This window comes from Pan troglodytes, chromosome 18, assembly GCF_028858775.2.
Source record: "Pan troglodytes isolate AG18354 chromosome 18, NHGRI_mPanTro3-v2.0_pri, whole genome shotgun sequence".
NCBI classification, from domain to species: Eukaryota; Metazoa; Chordata; class Mammalia; order Primates; family Hominidae; genus Pan; species Pan troglodytes.
Window position 1 is genome coordinate 24,569,299 of NC_072416.2, and position 27,068 is coordinate 24,596,366.

The window sequence follows — 27,068 nt, forward strand, 5'->3', positions numbered from 1 at the left end:
CCCTGGCTCCAGGCTGATCTATATGCCCCCATGCCAGCACCCACAATCCCAGGCTCCAGTACAATACCCCTGGACCCAAGGTCCATGTGTGCCTCAGCACCAGGCTCCAGTGGACCCAGGTTCCAGGCACATACCTCAGTAAGCCTCAATGCCAGGCATGCCCTGGCGGACTGAGGCTCCAGAACAGTCCCTATGGACCCAGAACCTAGGCCCACCCCTGCAGGTTTTTAGGCTTCAGGTCAGCTCCCTGGATGCAGGCTCCAGGCCTGCCCTTGTGGACTCAGGCTCTGGTTGTACCCCTGCAGACTCAATCAACTGGCCCACTCCACTGGACCTACGTTCCAGGATTAATCCTATGCATGCAAGCACCAGGCTCATCCATCTGCTGACCTAGGTACTAGGTCAGCCTGCTCAAGGACTCCAGCAACAAGCCTGCCCACAGAAGACCACACCAGACAACTTGCCCAGAATCTCTGAATGGGCTCACTGGTAAACGGCTGTTCCAGGCAAAGTCAGACTGCAAAGATTAGAATCAGTCCTTAACACTTCATCCAATGTACAGACATCAACATATGACCACAAGGATCAAGAACAATCAGGGAGACATGCTATCACCAAAGTAACAAAATAAAGCACCAGAAATCTACCCTAAAGAAATGGAGATTTATGAACTGCCTGACAACTCAAAATAGTTTTAGGGAAGTTCAGCAAACTTCAAGAAAATACACAGATATAACTCAACAAAATCAAGAAAACCAAATCAAGAAACCTAATAGATTGAAGTTATATATTTTTTACAAACCATTCTGAAGCTGAAAAATAATATGAATGAAATGAAAAATGGAATAGTGAGCATCAACAGAATTGATCAAGCAGAGAATCTATGAACTCAAAGACAGATTATTTGAAAATATAGCCAGAAGAACAAAAAGAATGAAAAGGAATGAAGAAAGCTTAAGGGATTTATAGGACAGCATCAAAAGAGCAAATATTTGAGTTATAGGAGTTCAGTAAGGAGAAGAAAGAAATAAATCACAAAATAGTAGCAGAAAACCTTCCAGATCTGGAGAAAGATATAAATATCCAGGTACAAGAATATCAAAAGTCTCCCATCAGATTCAGTATGAACAAAACTATACCACGACATATTATAATGAAATTGTCAAAAATCAAAAGACAAAGGGGAAGATCCTAAAAGCAGCTAGAGAAAAGAAGCAGATCACATATAAGGGAGTTCCAATAAGGCTAGCACTTCTCAGCGAAACCTTACAGGCCAGGAGAGAGTAGGATGATATATTCAGAGTGCTAAAGGAGAACAAATTGCCAACCATGAATACTTTATCCAGCAAAACTTCAGAAATGGAGAAAAAGACATTCCCAGACAGACAAAAGCTGAAGCATTTCATCATCACCAGCTCTGTGTTTACAAAAAAATGTGAAAAGGAGTTCAAGCTGGTAGAAAGGGATGTTAATTAGTAACATGAAAACATATGAAAGTATAAACCTGGTAAAAGCATAATGTCAAACTCAAGAATACTCTAATACTGTAATGGTGGTATATATATTGCTTATCTTTAGTATAAAGGTTAAAAGACAAAACTATTAATAGCTAATTTGTTAAGGGATACACAATATAAAACTTGTAAATTGTGACCTCAAAAACAAAATGTGGGAGAGAGAATAAAGTATAGTTTTCAATGCAATCAAAGTTATCTGCTTAAAATAGTCTGCTATCACTGTGTTTTACATAAGCTTCATGATAACCACAAAGCAAAAACCTATAGCAGATATGCAAAAGATAAAAAGGAATCAAAGCATACCTCTAAAGAAAATAAATCACAAAGGAAGACAGTAAGAGAGAAACAAAGGATCTACAAAACAACCAGAAAACAACAAAATTGCAGTAGTAACTCCTTACCTACCAACAGGGATAGGTAAGGAGTTACTACTGTGAATGTAAATGGATTAAATTCTCCAATCCATTTACTGTGAATGTAAATGGTTTAACTCTTCCATAATCCAAAAACAGAGTGGCTGGATTAAAAAAAAAAAAGATCTAACTATATGCTGCCAAAAAGTGTCTCATTTAACCTGTAAGGGACACATAGAGACTGAAAGTGAAGGAATGGAAAATGGCATTTCATGCAAATAGAAACCAAAAGAGAACAAGAGAGCTATACTTACATTAGATAAAACAAACTTTAAGTCAAAACTGTAAAATGAGACAAGGTCACAGTATAATGATAAAGGGGTCACTTAACAACTGTAAATATTCACTCAATATCTGAGCACCTAAATATAGAAAGCAAATATGAATAGATCTGAATGGAGAGACAGACTGTAATACAATAATAGTAGGGGATTTCAATATCCCACTTTCAGTAATGGACAGATCAAGGCCAAAAAAAAAAAAAATCAATAAGAAAGCATCAGATTTTACACATTAAACAAAATGGACCTACCATATACAGGAGATTCCATCCAACAGCAGAATACACATTCTTCTCGAGCATACATGGAATATTCTCCAGGACAGATCATATATTAGGGCGGTATCTTTTCTGACCACAATGGTATGAAACTAGAAATCAGTAACAGGAGGAATTTCAGAAAATTTACAAATATGTGGAAATTAAACATGCTCCTGAACAACAAATAGGCCAATGAAAAAAACTAAAAGGAAAAATTTTTTAAATATCTTGAGACAAAAATGGACACAAAATATGAAATACAACAAAAGCAGCTCTGAGACAGAAGTTTATAGCAATCCCCACCCACATCAGAAAGAAAAGACTTCAGATAAACAACCCAATGTTACACCTCAAGGCACCAGGAAAATAAAAAGAACTAGGCCCAGTTAATAAAAGGAAATAGGCCAGGTGAGGTGGCTCACGCCTGTAATCCCAGCACTTTGGGAGGCCAAGGTGGGCAGATCACCTGAGGTCAGGGGTTTGAGACTAGCCTGACCAACATGGAAAAACCCCATCTCTACTAAAAATGCAAAAAAATTAGCCATGTATGGTGACACGCTCCTATAGTCCCAGCTACTCGGGAGGCTGAGGCAGAAGAATCGCTTGAACCTGGGAGACAGAGGTTGCAGTGAGATGAGATTACGCTACTGCACTCCAGCCTGGGTAACAGAGCAAGACTCCATCTCAAAAATACATACATACATACATACATAAATGGAAATAATAAAGACCAGAGCAAGACTACGTCTCAAAAATAAATAAAAGAAAGGAAATAGTAAAGACCAGAGCTGAAAAAAATGAAAAGATCAACAAAATTCAGTTGGTTTCTTGAAAAGATAAAATTGACAAACTTCTAGCTAAGAAAAAATAGAGAAGACTCTCATAGAATTAGAAATGGAAAAAGAATCCCAGCACTTTGGGAGGCCAAGGCAGGTGGATCACCTGAGGTCAGGAGTTTGAGATCAGCCTGGTCAATATGGTGAACCCCATCTCTACTAAAAAATACAAAAATTTGCTGGGCATGGTGGCAGGCACCTGTAATCCCAGCTACTTGGGAGGCTGAGGTAGGAGAATCACTTGAGCCTGGGAAGGGAATGTTGTAGTGAGCTGAGATCCCACCACTGCACTCCAGCTTGGGCGATAAGAGTGAGACCTTGTAAGAAAGAAAGAAAGGAAAGAAGGGAGAGGGAGAGGGGAAGACATTACAACTGATTCCATAGAAATACAAAGGATCAGGCCAGGCACGGTGGCTCATGCCTGTAATCCCAGCACTTTGGGAGGCCAAGGCGGGCAGATCACTTGAGGTCAGGAGTTTGAGACCACCCTGGTCAAAGTGGTGAAACCCTGTCTCTACTAAAAATACAAAAAATTAGCCAGGCATGCTAGCAGGTTCCTGTAATCCCAGCTACTTGGGAGGCTGAGGCAGGAGAATCACTTGAACCCAGGAGGCAGAAGTTGCAGTGAGCCAAGACCATGCCATTGCACTCTAGCCTAGGCAACATGAGCAAAACTCCATCTCGAAAAAAAAAAATTAGCTGGGTGTGGTGGTACATGCCTGTAATCTCAGCTACTCGGGAGGCTTAGGTGGGAGAATTGCTGGAACCCGTGAGATGGAAGTTGCAGTGAGCCAAGATCACGCCACTACACACTCCAACCTGGGAGACAGAGCAAGACTCTTTGTCTCAAAAAAAAAAAAAAAAAAAAAAGAGAAAAGAAAAGAAATACAAAGGATCCTAAGAGACTACCATAAAAAATTACCAGCAAACTGGATAACCTACAAGAAATGGATGAGTTCCTAGACACATACAGCCTACCAAGACTGAATCACAAAGACACCGAAAATCTGACCAATGAGTAAGAAGGTTGAATCAATAATTTTAAAAAGTCTGCCATCAAAGAAAAGCCCAGGACCTGGTGGCATCATTGCCGAATTCAACTAAACATTTATGGAAAACTACTACCTATCTTTCTGAAACTTCCAAAAATTTGATGAAGAGGAATACTTTCAAACTAATTTTACAAGGCCAGCACTACCCTGATATCAAATCCAGACAAGGACACTATAAGAAAAGAAACTTAGGCCGGGCGCAGTGGCTCATGCCTGTAATCCCAACACTGCGAGGCCAAGATGGGCAGATCACCTGAGGTCAGGAGTTTGAGAACATCCTGGCCAAAATGGTGAAACCCCGTCTCTACTAAAAATTACAAAAATTAACCGAGAGTGGTGGCGCATGCCTGTAATACCAGCTACTCAGGAAGCTGAGGCCGGAGAATTGCTAGAACCTGGGTGGCGGAGGTTGCAGTGAGCCAAGATCGCGCCACTGCACTCCAGCCTGGGCGACAGAGCGAGACTCCACCTAAAAATAAGAAAGAAAAGAAAGAAAAGAAAGAAAAGAAAGAAAGAAAGAAAGAAAGAAAGAAAGAAAGAAAGAAAGAAAGAAAAAGAAAGAAAGAAAAGAAAGAAAGAAAGAAAGAAAGAAAGAAAGAAAGAAAATAAAAGCAAATTAGACCAATATCCTTATATCCTTGATGAACACAGCTGCAAAAACCTCACCAGAACTAGCAAACCAAATTCAGCACATTAAAAGGCTCATTCACCATGATCAAGTGGGATTTATCCCAGTCTGGGCAATATAGCAAAACCCCATCTCTGCAAAAAAAAAAAAAAAAAAAAAAAAATTTTTTTTTTTAATTAGCCAGGTGTGGTGCTGTGTGCCTATTGTCCCAGCTGCTTGGAAAGCTGAGGCAGGAGGACTGCTTGAGCCCAGGAATTTGAGGCTGCAGTGAGCTATGACCACCACTGCACTCCAGCCTGAGTGACAGAGTGAGACCCTGTCTCCAAAACAAAGTTGGATTTATCCCTGGGATGCAAGGATGGTTCAATGGTTCAACATATGCAAATCAATAATTGTGATACACCACATTAACAGGATGAAGGACAAAAACCATATAATCTTCTCAATAGATGCAGAAAAAGCATCTGAAAATTAACAACCATTCATGATTAAAAAATCAACAAACTAAGTATAGAAGGAATGCCCACTCTTACCTCTTCCATTCAACAAAACACTGGAAGTCCTAACTATAGCAATTGCACAGGAAAAATAAAAGGCTGGTGGCTCACGCCTGTCATCCCAGCACTTTGGGAGGCTGAGGCAGGCGGATCACCTGAGGTCAGGGGTTCGAGACCAGCCTGGCAAACATGGTGAAACCCCCACTCTACTAAAAATACAAAAATTGGCCAGGTGTGGTGGTGTAAGCCTGTAATCCCAGTTACTTGGGAGGCTGACGCAGGAGAATTGCTTGAACCCGGAAGGCAGAGGTTGCAGTGCACTGAGATTGCGCCACTGCACTCCAGCCTGGGAGACAGAGTGAGACTCTGGAGAAAAAAAAAAAAAAAAAGGCATCCAAATCAGAAAGAAAGAAGTCAAATTGTTCCTGCTTGCAGATGACATGATTTTATACATAGAAAATGTGTGTATCTACATGCAAAAGAATGAAGCTGAACTCTTATCTTACACCTTACACAAAAATCAACTCAAAATGGATTAAAAACCTATTTTTAGGCTGGGCACAGTGGCTCACACCTGTAATCCCAGCACTTTGGGAGGCTGAGGCAAGCGGATCACTTTAGGTCAGGAGTTTGAGACCAGCCTGGCCAACATGGCGGAACCCCGACTCTACCAAAAATACAAAAAATTAGCAAGGCGTGGTGGAGCATGCCTATAATCCCAGCTACTCTGGAGGCTAAGGCAGGAGAATCACTAGAACCTAAGAGATGGACGTTACAGTGAGCCAAGATCGCACCACAACTCCAGCCTGGAGGATAGAGCGAGACACCATCTCAAAAACAAAAACAAACTAACAAAAAAACCTATTTTAAGAACTGAAACCATAAAACCTTAAGAAAAAAAAATAGAGGAAAAGGTCTTTGACATTAACCTTGGCAATGATGTTTTGACTGGGACACCAAAAGCACAGATAACAAAAGCAAAAACAAAACAGGACTACCTCAAACAAAAGCTTCTGTACAGCAAAGGAAACAACAACATGAAAAGGCAGCCTACGCACTGGGAGAAAATACTTGCAAACTATATATCTAATAAGGGGTTACTAACCAAAATATATAGGGAACTCAATAGCATTCAAATGAATAACCTGATTTTAAAATGGGCAAAGCATCTGAATAGACATTTCTTCAAAGACATAAAAATGGCCAGCAGGGATACAGCTGCTCAACATCACTAATCAAGAAAATGCAAATAAAAACCACAATGAGATATCTCACGTTAGGATAGCTTTTATCAAAAAGACAAGAAATAGCAAGTGGTGAAGTTGTAGAGAAAACTGAACATTTGTACACTGTTGATCAGAATGCAGATTGGTGCTGCACTGTGGAAAACAGTATGGATGCTCTTAAAGACAGAACTACCATATGATACAGCAATCCCTCTTCTGGGCACATGCCTAAAGGAAATGAAATCACCACCTTGTAAAGACAACTCTGTTCCCATGTTCACTGCAGCATTATTCACAGGAGCCAACATATGGAAACAACCAAGGTGTCCATCAACAGATGAATGGATAAAGAAATTATGCTATAATAATATACATACATACCATGGAACTTCAGCATTAAAAAGGGAGGTCCTGCCATTTGCAACAACAGGGATGAAGCTGGAGGAAGACATCATGTTAAATGAAATAAGCTAAACACAGGAAGAAAAATACTGCATGATCCCACTTATATGTAGAATCTTAAAAACAAACAACATCAACAACAAAAACAGTAAAATAGTGGTTACCAGGGGTGGGGGAAATGGGAAGAGGCAAGTCAACGTTGCAGTTATGTGGGATGGACAAGCCTAAGAGATCTAATAGACAACATGAGGGCTTCTAGTTAATAAAATTGTATCATATACTGGTAACTTGCCAAGAGAGTTGATTTTAGGTACTCTTATCACATACACGGGTATGTTATGATGGGTATGTTAATTTGCTTGATCTTAGTAATCACTGTATATATCAAGTATATCAAAACGTTGAACATATTAAATATATACAATAAAAAGAACATAAGAGGATACAGACATGTATATAACAAAGGAAAGGGAAAAATGAAAATAAACAAGTTTTATTTGATGAAACAACAACAAAAATATGTATAGTTCTTTTTCTTTTTTTAGAGGCAGGATCCCACTATATTGCCCAGGCTGGAGTACAGTGGCTATTCACAGGTGCGATAATAGTGCATCATAGCCTTGAACTCCTGGGCTCAAGTGATCCTCTTGCCTCAGCCTGCCAAATAGCTGGGACTATAGGTGCACACCACTGTGCCTGTCTCATTTTTGATATAATTTCTTAAAACAGGAATAGATGGATTCCTGATTAATTTAAAAAAATCCAACATTATGCTAAATCAAACAATGGACATATTGTTTAGGATTCAGACAAGCAATTTTACTCTCACCATATTTAATATTCTGGATATTTCAGAGCATTTAAACAAGAATAAGTGTAAAAATTAAGTAGCCAAACAATATTTTTCCAGGTATATCAAAAGAGTCAAATAAAAGATATTCCCCCATGATAATTCAACAAGATAGCTGAAATCAATAGCTTTTCTATACACAACTAGTTACAAAGTATAGCAGGAGAAGAATCCCACTTAAAACATCCAAGAGACAAACCTTTAAAAATATGCGAGACCTAAATGGTAAAAATTTGAAAACTGAGACATACAAAGACCATTGGAACAAATGGAAAAACATATAACCGTTCATGACCAGCCTGGCCAACATGGTGAAACCCCATCTCTACTAAAAATACAAAAATTAGCTGGGCATGGTGGTGGGAGCCTGTAATCCCAGCTACTCGGGAGGCAGAGGTTTCAGTGAGCCAAGAATGCACCACTGCACTTCAGCCTGGGCGACAGAGTGAGACCCCATCTCAAAAAAAAGACATATAGCCATGTTTTTGGATAGAAGCCTCCGTATGATTAAGCCTGTTCTTATTAATCTATTTATTTAACTTGATCTTGATAAAAGTACCAATTTCCCCTCAAGAACCAGACAAGCTAATTTTAAAGCTCATATGGGGAAAAAAAATGCGAAAAAAAAAAAACCAGGAAAATTCTGAAAGAGTAATGAGAGTTTAACTTCCCCTTAGCAGTTATGAAAATATAAATATCCAAGTACAGCAACTTAAAACTGCAAAATAAGACAATAAAAAACAAAAATTTAAAACTGCATTAGGTACATGAAAATCAGATCCTAGAAGAAATAGGTTAAAATTCATGTAGACATTTAGTACTAATATGGGTGGCATTTCAAGCGTTGGTGGATAGACTTCAGATGGATCAAAGAACTCTCAAACACAAAAAGAGACGTGTTAAAGATTCATATACATAAAAGTGTCCAGGTGTGGTGGCTCACACCTGTATTCCTAGCACTTTGGGAGGCCAAGGCAGGCAGATCACTTGAGGCCAGGAGTTCGAGACCAGCCTGGCCAACACGGCAAAACCCCATCTCTACTAAAAATACAAAAAGTTAGCCAGGTATGGTGGCACGTGCCTGCAGTCCCAGCTATTCAACTTGGGAAGGCTGAGGCACGCGAATTACATGAACCCGGGAAGTGGAGGTTGCAGTGAGTTGAGATCGTGCCATTGCACTCCAGCCTGGGCAACAGAGTGAGATGCTGTCTGCCCCCCCTCTAAAAAAAAAAAAAATTTTTTTCATATACATAAAATTGTGCTTGGTGAAAAAAAAAAATGCCATTAATAAGGTAAAAACTGCTGGGTGTGGTGGCTCATGCCAGTAATCCCAGGAGTTGCCTTTGGAGTTACCTTTGGGAGGCCAAGGCAGGGCAGATTGCTTGAGCTCAGGAGTTCGAGACCAGCCTGGGCAACAAGGCAAAACCCCATCTCTACCAAAAGTTAAAAAATTAGCTGGGCATGGTGGCACGCACCTCTGGTAGGAAGGCTGAGGTGGGAGGATTGCTTGGGCCCATAAGTCAAGGGCTGCAGTGAGCCGTGTTCATGCCACCACGCTCCAGCCTAGGCAACAGAGCAAGACCTTCTCAAAAAAACAAAAAACAAAAAAAAACCCACACACAACAAAAAAATCAGATAAAAATTAAGATAATCTGGGACAAAACACTTTCAAACTTCTAACTGCAAAACTGCATATATAAATAGAGCTCTTTAAATAGGCAAAGGAGACTACAAATGGCTAACAGATTAAAAAATATTGTCTTATTAATAGAAATGCAAATATAAGCTACAAGGAAAACACCATTTTTCTACTAGTTTGGCAAAGGTCAAAATGTTTCTTGGCACAAGTATGAAAAAATAGACATCCTCATCCATGAGAGTAATTGCAAAATGCCTTTTTACTTAACTTCTAATAATATGTCTTCTAGAATCACAAATGTCCATAGATGTATATAAGGCTGTTTATTACAGACTTTTTCTTTGGTAGTATCAAAAGTCTAGAACAATCTGCTCACTAGGTACTATTTAAACAAATTATTATATATCCATAAACCAGAATATTATGTAGCTACTATAAGAAAAGCACATCGTCAGATATATGGCTCAATAAAAATGTAAGATGAAGAGTACCTATGCTCATTTGCTTAAAAATGCAGGGTGACAAACATAGCCATTGTGCTAATTTATGCACAGAATATTTTAGGAGAATATACATAAAACTGGTAAATAGCTGATTCCAGGGAGGAGATGGACTGAGAAGGGATCCCTAACCCCCAGGCCATGGTCTAGTACTGGTCCACGACCTATTAGGAACTGGTCTGCGCAGCAGGAGGTGAGCAGTAGGTCAGAGAGTGAAGCTTCATCTCTTTACAGCTTCTCTCCATCGCTCGCATTACCACCTGAGCTCCCTGTCAGATAAGCAGTGGCATTAGATTCTCATAGGAGTGCAAACCCTGTTATGAACTGCACATGCGAGGGATCTAGGTTGTGCATTCCTTATGAGAACTAATTCTTAATGATCTGAGGTGGAACAGTTTCATCCTGAAACCATCCCCTGCTACCTTGGGTCTGTGGAAAAAACTGTCTTCCACAAAACCAGTCCCCGATGCCAAAAAATTGGGTACCACCGCTTTACAAAGTGAAATTTTAAAAAGACGTTTTACCTGTTTTTAAAAACTTAATCCAAAAGCAAAAGTAATTTAGATTCAATGCCTGTTTTAATGTTTGAATAGTATAGTTTCTTTGCTATGGTTGATCAAATGTTTTGAGAATCAATTTGTCAAATGCTATTAATTCAGAACCAAGTCTGACATTTCTGAAATAGTGAAAATTACAGAGTATATAAATTTGAAAATGTTTGTCCAGAGTAGTTTTAATGAGCATTTAGCAATATGAGCAGAATTTGTGCTATTAAGTTACACAAATCCAAGGATTCCCTATTTAAAATAGGAAAAAAAAAAATCACTGCAAATCTTTCTCGCGATATTTGTTGGAAGAAAAAAAGTGAACAGTTGGTTATAAGAGCGAAATGGCTTATATTGAAAGTAAGACACAGTAGATCCATCTGTTCATTTTCATAGGTAGCTTTATTTGGTTTTTAGAAAAATATATACAATAATCGGAACATCAGTTCTTAAATAGTTTTAAGTTAAAAGAATGCAAGTGAGAGGATGTTTCCACAGTCAGAACATCAATACTGCTTAATAAAGTAGATAGGAATTTCTGCAGCAAGTGAAAACATTTACAGGAATGGTAAGAACTCTGCAAGAGCAGCTTGTGGCTGGCAAGTCAGCCAGCTCAGAAAACAGGTAGGAAGGGAAGGGGTTTGATCTTTCCCCTTTAGTTTGAATTTGAGAAAGTGATGAAAGATTTACATATTCACCTATCCTAAAGGCTAGAGCTTTGAGTAAAAACATTAGAATATAGGGACGGAGGCCCTCTAGGGCATATGCTAACAAGCTAACTTACATCAAACAAAAATTTGCCATCTCAATTTGGTATTCAGTTGGATTTGGATATATTAGGATTACCTGTCAGTCACAGTTCAACTAGTTCAGATATAACAAAACTCAAGGACTTGGAGTATTGGTTAATGACATCTCTTTTGGATTAGACCCCTGCTTTCTCTCGAACATTCTTCGTAATGAATTCACAGTATTCAAACAGTGTTTGCAAAGATATTTGAGTTTGACAGCCTTCTGACTTTCATCGTTTTGAGAAGTTGTGCAAGGAAGCAATAGGAATTGCCTTAGCTTTGTTGTAACTCGACCCTTTTCCCCCATACTGTAGTAACTCCAGGCCTACTTCTCCAGAAGTATAGCTCTTCCCTCCACTGGTCCTTTTCAGGAACTGAAGTCTAATCAGCGCGCCAGCCAGAGGCCAGTTTGTCATGGGATTTCCTGGGGAGCTTAAATGGAAGTGGATCAGAGAACTGATACCACTAGCCACCTCCTTTCCTCGTTGCATGCATTTGCTAAATAAGCAAAGCAATGAGGCAAACGTCATGAGTAACATTAGGCTTCAGAGTCTACAAACACTTGTCTGAATGGGGGAGAGAGGCAATAGGCAAATTAGTAGTAGAGCTAGAGGTTCGATTAAGAATGAGAGGAGAGTGATCGGTATTTTGTTCTCTGTTCATCTATTTCCTGCTTAGTTTTCTTGATGCAACTAAAGATCTCCTTAAACAACGCTTTGTATTCTGGAGGTGTTGTAGGGGAACTCACGGGCTCTGGGTTGACAGAGGCCAGTTCCCAGCCGCTGGCAACAGGCTCAGACTGGGCGTTCACTCCAGTCAGGTCCTTGGCTGCAGCCCTGGAGGTCTGCACAGCCTTGTGTGACAGGGAGTCCTGTTCCTGTTGGCACTTCTTCAGCAACTCTTCATACTTCACCTTCAGGGCGCTGTACTGCGTGTCCACTTCGTGCAGAAGGGAGATGCCCCTCTGTTTCACAGCCTTGGCCCTCCTGATGCAGGTCTCCTCGTGGCCCTTCACGATGTCACTCCCTGCCAAGCTGCTGAGGATCGTCTCACTGCTGCTGCGCTTGAGAGGCTTTCTATGTGTTTCCGGCACAGTCAGGAACATCTCTTCCAGCAGGCTCTGGCTGGGCTCTTTGAAAGGAACATACAGAGAGTCTGGCACCAGCTTCTCAACTCCATTCACAAATGGATGCTCTGACTGCAACATCTGTCGCATCTCTGCCACCTCGGCCTCTAGTTCCAGCGCCCGTGCTCGGTAGGCACCTGTGGCCCCCAGCTGCTGCTCCAGTTCACTGTTCTCCTTTAACACGAGCCCATATTCCTCCTCCATAGTCACCCGCTTCTGCCGCTCCAGGCTCAGCTGGGCCTGCAACACTGTCACCGTTTTTTTCAAGTGCTCATTTTCCTCTTCATCAGGGCTTGGCTGACCTTGCAAGGAAGTGATCTTCTCAGCGAACACATGATCATACACGAAGTGTCTAGGGAAAAAAATATTGAAAGAATATATTACACAGGTCCACTGAAAATGACGAGAGGAAGACTGGTGATTTTTTTTCAACTAAATAAATTTGAGGAGCTGTGACAGTGACTAATTTTTTTTTCTTTTTTTTGAGACGGAGTCTCACTTTGTCGCCAGGCTGGAGTGCAGTGAAGCGCTCTCAGCTCATTGCAACCTCAGCCTCCCAGGTTCAAGCGATTCTCCTGCCTCAGCCTCCCGAGTAACTGGGATTTTAGACATGCGCCACCATGCCCAGCTAATTTTGTATTTTTAGTAGAGACGGGGTTTCTCCATGTTGGTCAGGCTGGTCTCGAACTCCCAACCTCAGGTGATCCTCCTGCCTTAGCCTCCCAAAGTGCTGGGATTACAGACATAAGCCACCACACCCGGCCAACAGTGATTGGTTTTTAGCCACACTTGGAGCAGTGGCTAAAATGGAATTGTGTGAGGCTGGTAAATAAACACATGAAAGCAAACTCAATTTTTGCGACGAATCTTTTTTTAATGTTAAAAGTACTAGAGAACATCTATTCTAGCAGTATGACAATGACCTCACAAGGGAAACCTTAAAAAGTACTGGTGCCTGGGTCCCAACCCACAGATTCCAACCTAGTTGGTCTGCTACCTGGCCTGAGGGTTTCTAAAGGCTCTCCAAATGATTCATAATATGTAACTATGTTTGAATCACTACAGCAAATTACTGTTGCTGTGGTGATTTTTAACCAGGAATGTTCATCAGAATTGCCTGGGCAGCTTTTTACCCGCACCTAGAAATTCTGATTTAGGCCTGAGGAAATGTGTTGGTATTTGCATTTTGAAAAACTCCACAGGTGATCTGATGTACAGCCAAGGTTGAGACCCACCAAATGAACCACCTGGTTTCTCCTGCTCAGTCTGAAGCACCTTGACTATTTATTTGTGTTTTTATTTGCTTATCTGCCGTTCCGTCAGACTGAAAGCTCACAGGGGTAGAAACTCTATTTTGCTCGCCAACCCTTGGGTCTAGCATACAGCTTGCCACACAAGTGTTCCATAAATACTTCTTAAAGATTCAGACTTATAACTCTAAATTATAAAGGTACTTCTTTAAGCAAAAAATCTCCTGTTCGCTTGAATTTTTGTTTTACCAGTATTTCTATTTTTCTTCACTCTAATGTAAAACACAACTCCCAAATCTAGTCTATCAGAATTCATCTTAAACTATGATTTAATACATTAAAAGCACTGAAATAAGTGTTCCAAGACTTTCCAAATGAGAACTACTAATATCTAAGAACTCTGTAATTTATATGTTTAAGTGATTTTGTTCAAACCAATGGTAGCTTAATAGCTAAGTGACTTTTCTTAAAATGGTACTTTCAATCTACTGGAAATCAGAATGTGCCAATGACATGAGACAGTCCCTGCTGTAACTCCACAGAAAGGCAGGCTCTTACTGGCGGAGGTCATACAGCTCCTTCAGACATGCAAAGCTGGGTGCCGGTTTCTCCTGGTCACACTTTCCCGGGCTCCTTCTCCCTTGGCCAGATGACTTCAGCTCCTCCACTTGGCTCTGGAGGTGATCAATGTTGGTTTGCAGGCATTCAATCGTTTCAGTCAGGCTGTGAGGAACAGACAGAAGCCACTGCTGCTTGTCATATTGAATCAAGGGCAAAAGCGGTGAGGAGAGATTAGGTGCGAACCACTCACACTGGGCTTTCTTAATTGGAAAGGATGTCTATTTAATCTCCATTCTCCAAAAAGAATTAAATTAAACCTTATCCCATATTGACCCAAACCCACTGCAGCCATGTTCTATTCTAGTTTATACTAAAGAACTTCCCCCTAGTCCTTCCTTGTCAGATTCTAGAAAATTTACCTCAGAATCTTTTGCTGTGAGGCCTTGCTGTCAGCAACTAGCTTTTGATTTGTTTCTTCCAGTTCCCTTGCTGTGACGTCTAATTGTTCATAAACCTTTGCATGTTGTTCGTTCATCTGCCGTAGAAGTTCCACTTGCTTCGTCAGATACTGTAAGAGAAGATCAGGACCAGGTGACACAAACAGATAAGATACCTGCTGTTTCTTGGCTGGCCACGGTGGCTCACGCCTGTAATCCCAGCACTTTGGGGGGCCGAGACGTGTGGATCACCTGAGGTTAGGAATTCGAGACCAGCCTGACCAACATGCTGAAACCCGCCTCCACTAAAAATACAAAAATTAGCCAGGTGTGGTGGCACACGCCTGTAATCCCAGCTACTTGGGAGGCTGAGGCAGGAAAATTGCTTGAACCTGGAAGACAGAGGTTGCAATGAGCCGAGATGGCGCCATTGCACTCCAGCCTGGGCAACAAGAATGAAACTCCATCTCAAAAAAAAAAAAAAAAAAAAAAAAAAAAAAAAGATACCTGCTGTTCTGCTGTTCCAACACCAATTCTCCGATTGTCAGCACCAACTCTTGTTGGGGTGGGGCTGGCATAGAGTCTCCATCTCTGGGCTCATTGGCCTCCCAGCACTGCCCAGAAGCTCCTTTAGACCCATTTCAGTTTTCTCCAGGTCTTCTCTCACATCAGCATGATTGATTCAATTATTGGCCATTGGTGACTGAACTCAAGCTCCAACCCTTCCCTCTATCCAGAGGTTGTGGGGCTGGGACTGATAGATCTAACCCTCTAATCATGTGGTTGCCTTCTCTGGTGACCAGACCTCAACCTCTCAGGAAATTCCAAGGGTTTTAGGAGTTCTATGCCAGAAACCAGGGACAAAGACCAAATATATAATTTTTATTATACCACAATACCATATGTTTATTTTAAGAAAAGAAGAAATTAAACTCCCTGTCTTCATAAGAAATGAGCACAGGCTGTCCTTTATATGCTTAGCTCCTCTAATGCTCACCAATACCCCAGTGCATTGTGAGGCTAATTTTCCAAAGCATATACCATGCATAAAATTAATATTCAACTAAAAAATCTAAAGTGAGACATAACAATCCCTTAAGACAAAAAACATGGAACATATGATCAAAGTTTAAGCAAAAACATCATGTTTAACAGAAATAAAGCCTAACGTGGAGGATTTTTTTAAAAAATTATACTCTAAGTTCTAGGGTACATGTGCACAGTGTGCAGGTTTGATACATAGGTATACATGTGACATGTTGGTTTGCTGCACCCATCAACTCATCATTTACATTAGGTATTTCTCCTAATGCTATCCCCACCCCAACAGGCCCCAGTGTGTGATGTTCCCCACCCTGTGCCCAAATGATCTCGTTGTTCAATTCCCACCTATGAGTGAGAACATGCAGTGTTTGGTTTTCTGTCCTTGTGATAGTTTGCTGAGAATGATGGTTTCCAGCTTCATCCATGTCCCTGCAAAGGACATGAACTCATCCTTTTTTATGGCTGCATAGTATTCCATGGTGTACATGTGCCACATTTTCTTAATCCAGTCTATCACTGATGGACATTTGGGTTGGTTCCAAGTCTTTGCTATTGTGAATAGTGCCGCAATAAACACACGTGTGCATGCGTCTTTATAGCAGCATGATTTATGATACTTTGGGTACATACCCAGTAATGGGACTGCTGGGTCAAATGGTAATTCTAGTTCTAGATCCTTGAGGAATTGACAGCCTGTCTTCCACAATGGTTGAACTAATTTACACTCCCACCAACAGTGTAAAACGTTCCTATTTCTATGTGGAGGATCTTAATTTGGAAAAAAAAATCAATCTCTTTCTCTGAGTGAGGCATTCTGGACCAAAAAAAAAATGAAAAGTATGTTGCTTTGACGAGAAATATATTTTAGCTTAATATACTCCTGTTATTTTTAATTTTATGAGAGTTTTATCACCATTATCCTCCTTATTCACAAGAAACGTATCAGATGATTTATTCTGGTCCTGCTAAGACTGCTTCCTAAATGGCCAAGGATAAAGGGGAATAATCCCAACCTTAATGCCGCAGTGTAAGTCACCTTGATTCCCTCCCTGCTCAGCTCTACCTGAAGACACTAAAACACAGTATATATTCCAAAGGAAAAAGTCACAGTATTTCCCTGGACAGAACCAGAAAGAGGGGAGAAATGGTTTGAAGCTTACTGATGATCAAACTGTAAAAGACTCAGAACTTGACTTTAAAAACACTCTTCTTGGCCAGGCATGCTGGCTCACACCTGTAATCCCAACACTTTGGGAGGCCAAAACAGGCAGATTGCTTAAGGCCAGGAGTTCAAGACCAGCCTGGCCAACATGACAAAAACCCACCTCTAATAAAAATACAAAAATTAGGCTGGCGTGGTGGCACGCGCCTGTAATCCCACGTACTCAGGAGGCTGAGGCATGAGAATCTTTTGAACGTGGGAGGTGAACGTTGCAGTGAACCGAGATCGTGCCACTGCACTACAGCCTGGGTGACAGAGACTGTCTCAAACACAACACAACACACTCTTCTTGAGGCTTTTTCTACAACTCTAGAAGTATTTGCAAGGCTAACAAAGAATGGGCTAAATGACACTCAACGGGCCCTTAAAGTGTTGAAAAAAGCATATATGGCTTTTTTTTTTCAAATCCATTTACATAACTCAGCAGCAAAGAGTTGAACAAACACTTAACCTAACTTCAACTTTCTCATCTGAAACTCTTGAAGTCAAAAGTGTTTTGGAAAATTCTTTAAATTTTAGAAAGACAACATGGCGCTCATACCTGACACACAGCTGACACCTTATAATACCTGTGAGGTCTGGGCAGCACCCTGTAATCAAGCATTAATATTTCTGCATCAAAAAGTATGAACTAAGACTATAAACAGCCTCACATCAGTTCAGGTAAAGATCTACTACCAAATGAATCTGTTGCAAATTTAAGGGGAAAAAAAAATCTTGCTTTATAGAGCTTTTTGAGTTCGGAATTAGTAAGCGGATCTGTTAGTACCTACCATGTAGAACTGGCAGAATTAAATGAGAAAGGTGAGCACATGGCACGGTCTATAAAAGCCTGTGTGTAGTCTTCACTGCCTCAACTCCCACCAGCTTCTCCTGGTCCTTTGGAAATCAACCACTAATTCTCATGGGTGAAGCTTTTTCAGAACTAAAGGAGTAGGCCCTTAATCCTGCCCTCTGGCTAGTCATTCCATAGTAGGTTCTTGTCATTGATGGGAACATGTTCAATCTCTTAGGAATTGATGAGATTCCACGGGAGCGGAAAAAAGGCTTAGAATCACAAGAATATATATATAATAGCTGCAGAAATGTTTCAAGCTTCTTTATATCAAGTATAAATTATCAAGTATTCTTTAGGACTCAGAACTACCTTTAAAAAGGCTAATGCATAAACCAGACATTAATTTATTAATATACAACAGGAACTGTTCCTGCCCAGTGACAAGAATATTCACATCCTCTATTAGGACACAGCTGCCCCACAAAGGGCATGTGAAAGGCCGATTCATGAATGAGAGTCTCTGGTAGACATGGGATCAGAGGAGTCTGATGGGAGGCAGTGGTATAGTAGCTAAGAGCACAGGCTTTGGAGTCAGAACCTGGTTTGAGGTCTTGCTTTGCTGTTTAGAACTGGGTAACCTACAGCAAGCACATTTTTCTAATGTGAGTTCTCCTCATCAACTACTTCATAAGGCTGTAAAGATAAATGTGCGTGTGGGAGAGACTGGACTATGTCACCCCAAAGCATGCGTCTTTGGCATAAAAAGGTTCTTGCCTCCTCCCTCTCTACCAGGGAGAACAAAGGTTAACCACTAACAACTTTAGACCTTTATGGGCCAGAAGACAGCACCAGAGGAATCCACGCTAACAAGCTTTGCTAACGGGCCTTTATCACCACTTACTTGCCTTCCCACAAGTTCTGCCCCTAGACAAAGTTCTTCCCCTTTGTCTTGTCACTTCTCTAAAAAATTACCATTCTTTGTTGAAGATACTACATAAGCTGGAATTCAAAGCCACCTTTGAGAATGACTCATCCCCTGGGTATCTCCTACACATATAAATGAAATAGATATGTTAGTAAGCTTGTTTTTCTCTTGTTAATCTGTCTTTTGTTGCAGGGGTCCTTTCCAACTAAGCACTCATGAAGGTTGAGGAAAAAAATATTTTTCCTCCCTGACATATACAAATATATAATTTACAAAAACGTTAATATATGCAGAGAACTCAGCATGAGATCTGGCAGATGGTAAATTGCTCAATAAGGAGAAGCTACTCTCATCTTTATTTAAAGCTACAGTTTTCAAACTTTACATGTGCTAAGATTCACCTGGAAGATGATTTATTAAAGTGTAAGAACCTGGGTCCCTTCCCCTCAAAAGGCTGAGACTGGAGTAGAGCCAGGATTCTGCATTTTTAGCAACAAACCCAGGTGATATTAGTACAGGCAGTCCAGAGATCACACGTAGAGAAATGTTGATCTTGGACATGGAAAATCCTGGAAGTCCCCTGCCCTGACCAATGTCCTTTTCTCTTGGGTCTAGGAGACACAGGCATTCACTGGATCAATGATGACTCTTCAGCTTAATGCTCACCGTCTCCCTGCATAGGGCTCAGCTTAGATGCAGTTATCCACTAAGATTAGGTTATATTTTAACTGTACCACAGCAGCATTCATCATCATAACGCTTCACTTTGGTATGTTCTTAACAATCATTAATTCCCTGAAATTACAAACTAGTTACCTTTTAACCTTGCTTGAGTGATCCTTCCTAACTTCTCAGTCCAAACAAATACTGAATTTCTACAGATGGCTAATCTTATCCACTGCATTTTAAAACTTTCTATTGTGGACCAGGTGTGGTGGCTCATGCCTGTAATCCCAGCACTTTGGGAGGCCAAGGCGGGTGGATCACTTGAGGACAGGAGTTCGAGACCAGCCTGGCCAACATGGTGAAACTCCATCTCTACTTTAAAAAAAAAAAAAAAAATTAGCTAGGCATGGTGGCGCACGCCTGTAGTCCCAGCTACTTGGGAGGCTGAGGCATGAGAATCACTTGAACCCAGGAGGCAAAGGTTGCAGTAAGATCACACCATTGCACTCCAGCCTGGGCGACAGAGTGAGACTATGTCTAAAAATAAATAAATAAATAAAACTTTCTATTGTGGATAATCTCAAACATATATACATGCAGAGAAATGGTTTAATGAACTCCCACGTACCCATCAACCAGTTTCAACAATTATCAACATACAGCCAATCTTATTTCATCTCTACTCTCCTACTTTCCTCGTCCTCCAATCATTTTAAAGCTAATCCAAGGCATCTCAAGTATACAACTTCATACATTTCTAGGATGTTTTATTTTAACCACAATTCCTAAGGGAAAAAAACTCAATAATTCCTTAACATCTATTACGTTTCAGCATTAGTATTTTCCCAATTGTCTCAAGTGATTTTTCCAGCTTCATTTGTTAGCTATTGATTTTTTTAAAATTTCACACTTAGGGGAGATATCTTTGCCTTTTTTGGAGTTGCCCCACTGCAAGGCAAGTGCCTCCCTCCTCTAATGCCTTTACGATCCCCTATCCGGGGGGATGCAGTTCTCCTGGCTGCTCCACCTAAGCCAGCAGTTCTTAGCCTGGGGTCCATGGATAGACTTTAGAGGGTCTGTGAACATGGATGAATTTAAAGGGTCTGAACAGCTACATCTTCATTTTTGTTAACTTCTAAATGAAATTTGACATTTCTTTCAAGTACTAATCGATCTGTTAAAATTTATAGGAGACCACTGGTTTGGACTGAGTCCCTGCCCTAGGCCCAACAAACCAAACCCAAATGGAGTCACTTGTGCTAAAGTTCCATGTCAGCAAGCCAAAGCAAAGTTGTTCATCTGACTTCTGAGAAATTAGAAGAGATAACAGCCAAGCCCCGAAACATGCCAGTTTTAGCCAGCATAAGGGACTTCCCTCTGCTTTAACCTTTACAAATAAATTAACTTTGAAACCACCCATTTTTTGTTTTCTGTTTCTGCTTTCCTCAGCCCCTGTCTATAAAACCAACTTCCTCTGCTCAGCTCATTGAAACCCTCATTCTCTAAGAATGAGGTGTTGCCCAACTTTAGAATCTCAAATAAAAGCTAATTAAGATCTTTATACTATGTTTGTCGTAATTTTTTCTTTTGACAGAGGCAATAAACCACCAGTAGTATTAGGTTTATCTGTGACTTCATCATCAACAGAAATCACAGGTATTTTCATATTGCACTATAGTTGCAGAAATCTTGATTTACTGCCTACATTCATCACTATTTGAAATCATGGTAGTTTCTAGATCTTGTTATTAAATATGTTAATACGTATCTATATTACATCGCAAATTTACTTTTTTCAATATTTGACAGGTATTTCATTCTAACAGGTTTCCTTTGTAATTCAATGAATTTTAAGAGGATTATCCTAGATCTCATTAGATAATCAAAGGGATCCATGGCACCAAAGAAAGATTATAAATTCCAGTTATCCTTCTGGCCTCATTTCAAACATAACCTCTTCAGAAGCCTTTTAAGACCACTTTGGCCAGGTGCTGTGGCTCATGGCTGTAATCCCAGCACTCTGGGAGGCCGAGGTGGGCAGATCACTTGAGGTCAGGAGTTCGAGACCAGCCTGGCCAACATGGCAAAACCCCGTCTCTACTAAAAATACAAAAATTTGCCGGGTGTGGTGGCTCATGCCTGTAATCCCAGCACTTTGGGACGCCGAGGCAGGTGGATCACCTGAGGTCAGGAGTTCGAGACCAGCCTGGTCAACATGGTGAAACCCCGTCTCTACTAAAAATACAAAAATTCGCCGGGCATGATGGCAGGTGCCTGCAATCCCAGCTACTCAGGAGGCTGAGGCAGGAGAATCACTTGAACCCAGGAGGTGGAGGTTGCAGTGGGCCGAGATCACGCCACTGCACTCCAGCCTGGGGTACAAGAGCAAGACTTCGTCTAAAAAATAAAATAAAATAAATAAAAATACAAAAATTATCCAGGCAAGGTAGTGTGTGCCTCTAATCCCAGCTACTCTACTGGGGAGGCTGAAGCAGGAGAATTGTTTGAACCTGCGAGGCAGAAGTTGCAGTGAGCCAAGATCATGCCACTGCACTCCAACCTCAGCAACAGAACAAGACTCCATCTCAAAAAAAAAAAAAAAAGAAAGAAAAAAAAAGAAAGAAGACCACCTTAAAGCAGGTCTAAAGCGGCAGCATTCCCAAGGTACCCTAAATTGATTTCTCTCAAAACAATACAATAATATTCAATTTTTTGTTGTTGTTGAGATGGAGTCTCACTCTGTTGCCCAGGCTGGAGGCACGATCTCAGCTCACTGCAATCTTGGTCTCCCAGGTTCAAGTGATTCTGCTGCCTCAGCCTCCTGAGTAGCTGGGATTACAGGCTTGCACCACCACACCAGGCTAATTTTTGTATTTTTATTAGATACTGGGTTTCACCATGTTGGCCGGGCTGGTCTTGAACTCCTGACCTCAGGAGATCCACCTGACTCGGCCTCCCAAAGTGGAGGGATTACAGGCATGAGCCACCGTGCCAGGCCAGTACTGTAGTCTTCTAAGAATGGAAGGCTCTTGTGTATCTAGTCCATTCCTGACACACAGTAGGGGATGAAAAAATACTGGCGAACTGGCAGTTTCTAGACTTTTCTTCACAACAGCTTATTGTGCTTGGCATGACTCAGACTGTGAGATGTCAAGGGGGATTTAACTGAAAGGTTTTGAGAAGGGCTTTGGCTTTAGCCCTCTTGGGAAAACAGCCTATTAACCATGAATTCTCTCCCCCCTTCTCCATTTATAGATTATTTCTCTGTATTTATTCCCATGGCAGCAATTGCCCCGGTAATCTGAGGGGGAGACTTTTACAGTTCCTACCAGATACCAGATGGGTCTCAAGTTGTTGTTCTCTTACAGATAGGATGTTCAAGTTAGAGTTGTGGCCAACATACAGGAAACAAGTCAATATGCAAATAAGCACAAACAGGCCATTTAAGAAACTATAGAAAGTTCCTCGTTTGATATATAAAAACCTGTGATACCTGTGATAACAACATAATGAAACCATTTAAGAACTTGTGATATTTTGGTTTTAGATGACTTGGCTTTAACAACAATCTAAAGAATGTCAAGGAGCTTGTTTTCACATGGTAGGAGCTTAATCTTATTATATGAAACCAAAATTAATCAGAAAAGCCCTTCACTTCTCCAAGATTCAGTTATAGGGGACCTACAGAAGAGTCTGACAAAACCAGTCAGCAACTTAAAGAAAAATGATGAGATCTCTAAGTACGTACTGATGTAAGGCCAGACATCTAGGTCTATGGAGTCAGTGCTTCATTTTTTTTCTGAATCTAGAAGGAAATGGGTTAGCTTATTTCCTACCTCTCATCTCAAGGTACAGACATGCTGCTGACATGCTGGTTTTCTCTTTGATACACAGCCTCCAATGAATCTGACTGCCATAGTAAACAGGAAAGGGAGACATTTAAAGCAAAACAGTGGGGGAAGGGGGTCATGGGGTAGCAGAAATGTGGGCAAAAATGTCAACTTATAGCAAAATGCCTTGGGTTTATCTCACTGTCTAGGAATTTGCACAGACTGTCACCTCAACTATGAGTACAAGGTTCCAGTTATGCACAAAAGCTACAAACAGGCCACCTTTACAATTAAGGTAAATCTTTAAAAAACAAAGGCCAGCAGAATTACATAAATACCTATTTGCAATTGTGGAATCCTAACCTGGAACGCAGGGAAAGATAGAAACAAACGACCCCAAGTAAAAACGCATAGAAATGGAGTGGAAATCTGGCTTGTAAGCAGTGTTGGGATTATCCTGAAATTAAGGATTACAGCCTAAATCCTCTGAATTTAGTATCAAAATGAACTTCCACAATAATGAAGAAATATTTCCTATTACTTTTGAAAAATCTCTTTCCCCTGATGAAATATATTTCCCCTGTAGAAATTTGGTGGCGGGAGGCATGAACATGAAAATAGAAACCACCTATAATCCCATTATTAAAATTGAGGGATTAGATTGTTTTTAAAGTCTATTTCCAGTAATTCTGGAAGATTTATTTTTTCAGAATTTAAGTTCTTTCATGACTATAGTTAACAATATCTTATTGTATACTTCAAAATAGCTAGAAAAGATACGCAATATTCCCAACACAAAGAAATGATAAATGTTGGAGGTCATGGTTATCTCAGTTTAGATTTCATCATTACACATTGTATGCTTGTATCAAAACGTCACAGGCGCCCCAGATATATGTAAAGCTGTTATATATCCATACAAATTTTTAAAGACTTTTTTCACTACTAAAATTCTTTTTTTTTTTTTTTGAGACGGAGTCTCGCTTTTCTGCTCAGGCTGGACTGCAGTGGCGCAATCTTGGCTCACTGCAACCTCCACCTCCCGGGTTCAAGCAATTCTCTGCCTCAGCCTCCTGAGTAGCTGGGATTACAGGTGCCCGCCACCACGCCCAGCTAATTTTTCTATTTTTAGCAGAGATGGGGTTTCGCCATCTTGGCCAGGCTTATCTTGAACTCCTGACCTCGTGATCTACCTGCCTCAGCCTCCCAAAGTGCTGGGATTACAGGCGTGAGCCACCGCCACCGGCTCACTACTAAAATTCTTAAAACATTGGTAAACTATGCAACGATTTATACCGTTCAAAATATATATGCTTCCATAATCTCATCCCCTCAGAAAAATCCTATACCAAAGTAACAATTTATACTGTTCAAAATATATATGCCTCCATAATCTCATCCCCTCAGAAAACTCCTACACCAAAGCAGTGTAAGCATTATCACCATTCCATGACGGAGCAAACAGAATCTGAGGGGTAATTCATATGTCTAAATTCTCTAGCTATTTGCAATTAAAATTGAGGGTTTAAACCTGAATCTCCTAAAACAGAGGCCAGAGCCCCTTCTGCCTGCCTTAAAAATCTCCAGAGGTGGAAACCCAAAGTTTAGGAGTTATTAGAAGAGCTTTGTAAGCTGTTTCTCCTCTGTTAAAATACTGATTTCAACAAAGTATCGATTACCTAGTATGTGTGAAAGACCATGAATAAACACAACAACAGTGCTCACTGTTGCAATGGGAAATAAGGGGAAAGGAAAATAAAGCAAATCAATTAAGTATCATATGCAGTAGAATATTGATACATGCAGTAAAAGCAGCACAAAATATTTCTCCATTTCCAAAGAGGGCATGAACTCTTGAAAGAAGGGATGCCTTGAAGGCCAGACTACTTTGAGTGCTAGGCACAACTCCTGTAGGGGATAATGCAGGTGTCTAAGCAGGGAAGTAACCAAAACACAAGGCTGTAGGCTGCTTACACGGTTGTAGGAAAGTGTAAATGAATCCAATGGTGTCTGATCTCATTACTCTCCCAAGTAAGAGTTCTCTCCTCCCCTCCTTCTACCCAGAACAGAAAAAACTTGCTCTGGATTCTTAAAAAATTATCTAAGTTTTTCAAATTAGCACTGAAAAAAAGTTAAGACAGGCTACAGGCTTCTCTGAAGCCAGTTTAACCATTATTTTGAATAGTTTAATCTTTTTTCGTTTTTACATAAAAGGAAATTTTGGTTTTTTTCGTTTTTACATTAAAAATGATGCCTACCAAAAATACTGATCAATTTTTAGGAGGATTGTTTGAAACCCTCCAAGAGTCTTTGAAAGAATATTTGTGGTTCTATTTACAAAATACCCTTTGGCAGTGTCCAAGTTGTCTATTTCCATAATAAGTCAGAATCTTAGGGAGCTTGTCCTAGTATTTTCACCAGTTCTCTGCACTATTTTTCATTCGCTCAGATGAGTTTGTTCCGAGACCATTTTTCTGGACTGTCTCATTTTAAATTTCACTGGTGGTGGGATAGGAGCTGATTTTTTGTTCTTCAACTATATATTTTTCTGAATTAAAAAAATGATGTTTTTTTTGTTTTTTTTTTTTGAGACGGAGTTTCACTCTTTCGCCCAGACTGGAGTGAAGTGGCAGGATCTCGGCTCACTGTGACCTCCGCCCTGCAGGTTCAAGGGATTCTCCTGCCTCAGCCTCCCGAGTAGCTGGGATTACAGGGATGCACCACCATGCCCAGCTACTTTTTGTATTTTTAGTAGAGACAGGGTTTCGCCATGTTGGCCAGGCTGGTCTCGAACTCCTGACCTCAGTGATCCATCCGCCTCAGCCTCCCAAAGTGCTAGGATTACAGGCGTGAGCCACTGCGCCAAGCTGTGTATTACTTTGTAATCTAATTCCCAATAAACATTCTAAACAGTTACTTTAAAACTTGTACAAGTGATTCCATTCATGTAAAGGTCAAAAACAAGCTAAACTTAGGATGCTAGCTCACCGGGTGGTGACCGGATGAGCTGATAATGCTCTCAACTCCTTATCTAGGAATAGGTTGCATGGGCATGTTTACTTTATGAAAATTCATCAAACTATACACTTAGGATTTATGCCCTTTTCTGTAATGTAGATTTCAATAAAAAGTTTAAGGGAAGGAGAAACACGTTGAAAAGGCTCAAATTAAGGAGAGGGCCCTTATAAAGTTTAGGGGGCCTCCTGAAGGTTGCAGTAAGAGGAACATATGCAAGGGTCATTATTTAGCAAGGAAGTAGGCTCTTTAGCTGCCTGGTTACTTTTACAAGAGCACATGGCATTCTTTTAGGCTATTAGAGAGACCTCAGAAATCTACATCGTGATCTCTACATCTGCCCAGGCACAGTTGTGCTGGAGCAGGCAGCAAGGACAGTCTGTGGGAATCCCCTGGCTGGTAAGTGGGCTTAGCCATTACTGCCATCTCATCTCCCCTACTGAGACTGGAAACTTACTTTCATGAAGCAACTTACAAAAGGAAAGAAAAAAGAAAGTCAACTGTAATGGTGGTGAAGAAACCTAAGATAGTAATTATTCTTAGCCAAAAACAGCTTTGGATAAAGAGTAAAATACTGCATTGTGCAATGCTCAGATCTAGGAACCAGTGGACTACATATTACAGGAACAAGAGACTCATGAATATGTTTCCCGAAATATTCCAAGCTAAATCTCCTGAATAGTTTTATACATGAATTTTATACTTTTTTTTTTTTTTTTTTTGAGATGGAGTTTCGCTCTGTCACCCAGGCTGGGGTGCAGTGGCACGATCTCGGCT

The 27,068-nt window shown here is 40.6% G+C and overlaps 1 protein-coding gene across 3 annotated transcripts in view; it reads right to left on the minus strand.

The window, feature by feature from the left end:
- Positions 1-11,029: 11,029 nt before the first annotated feature.
- Positions 11,030-27,068, minus strand: part of CDR2 (cerebellar degeneration related protein 2) — a 28,665-nt gene continuing 12,626 nt past the window's right edge. For all 3 annotated transcript variants that reach the window (XM_009430487.5, XM_016928687.4, XM_063796838.1), the window contains 3 exons: positions 14,794-14,942; positions 14,372-14,536; positions 11,030-12,915 (listed from right to left, as the gene is read on the minus strand). In XM_009430487.5, the coding sequence (XP_009428762.1) occupies positions 12,057-12,915; positions 14,372-14,536; positions 14,794-14,942 (1,173 nt within the window). In that variant the 3' untranslated portion in view covers positions 11,030-12,056. The remainder of the gene's footprint in view (positions 12,916-14,371; positions 14,537-14,793; positions 14,943-27,068) is intronic.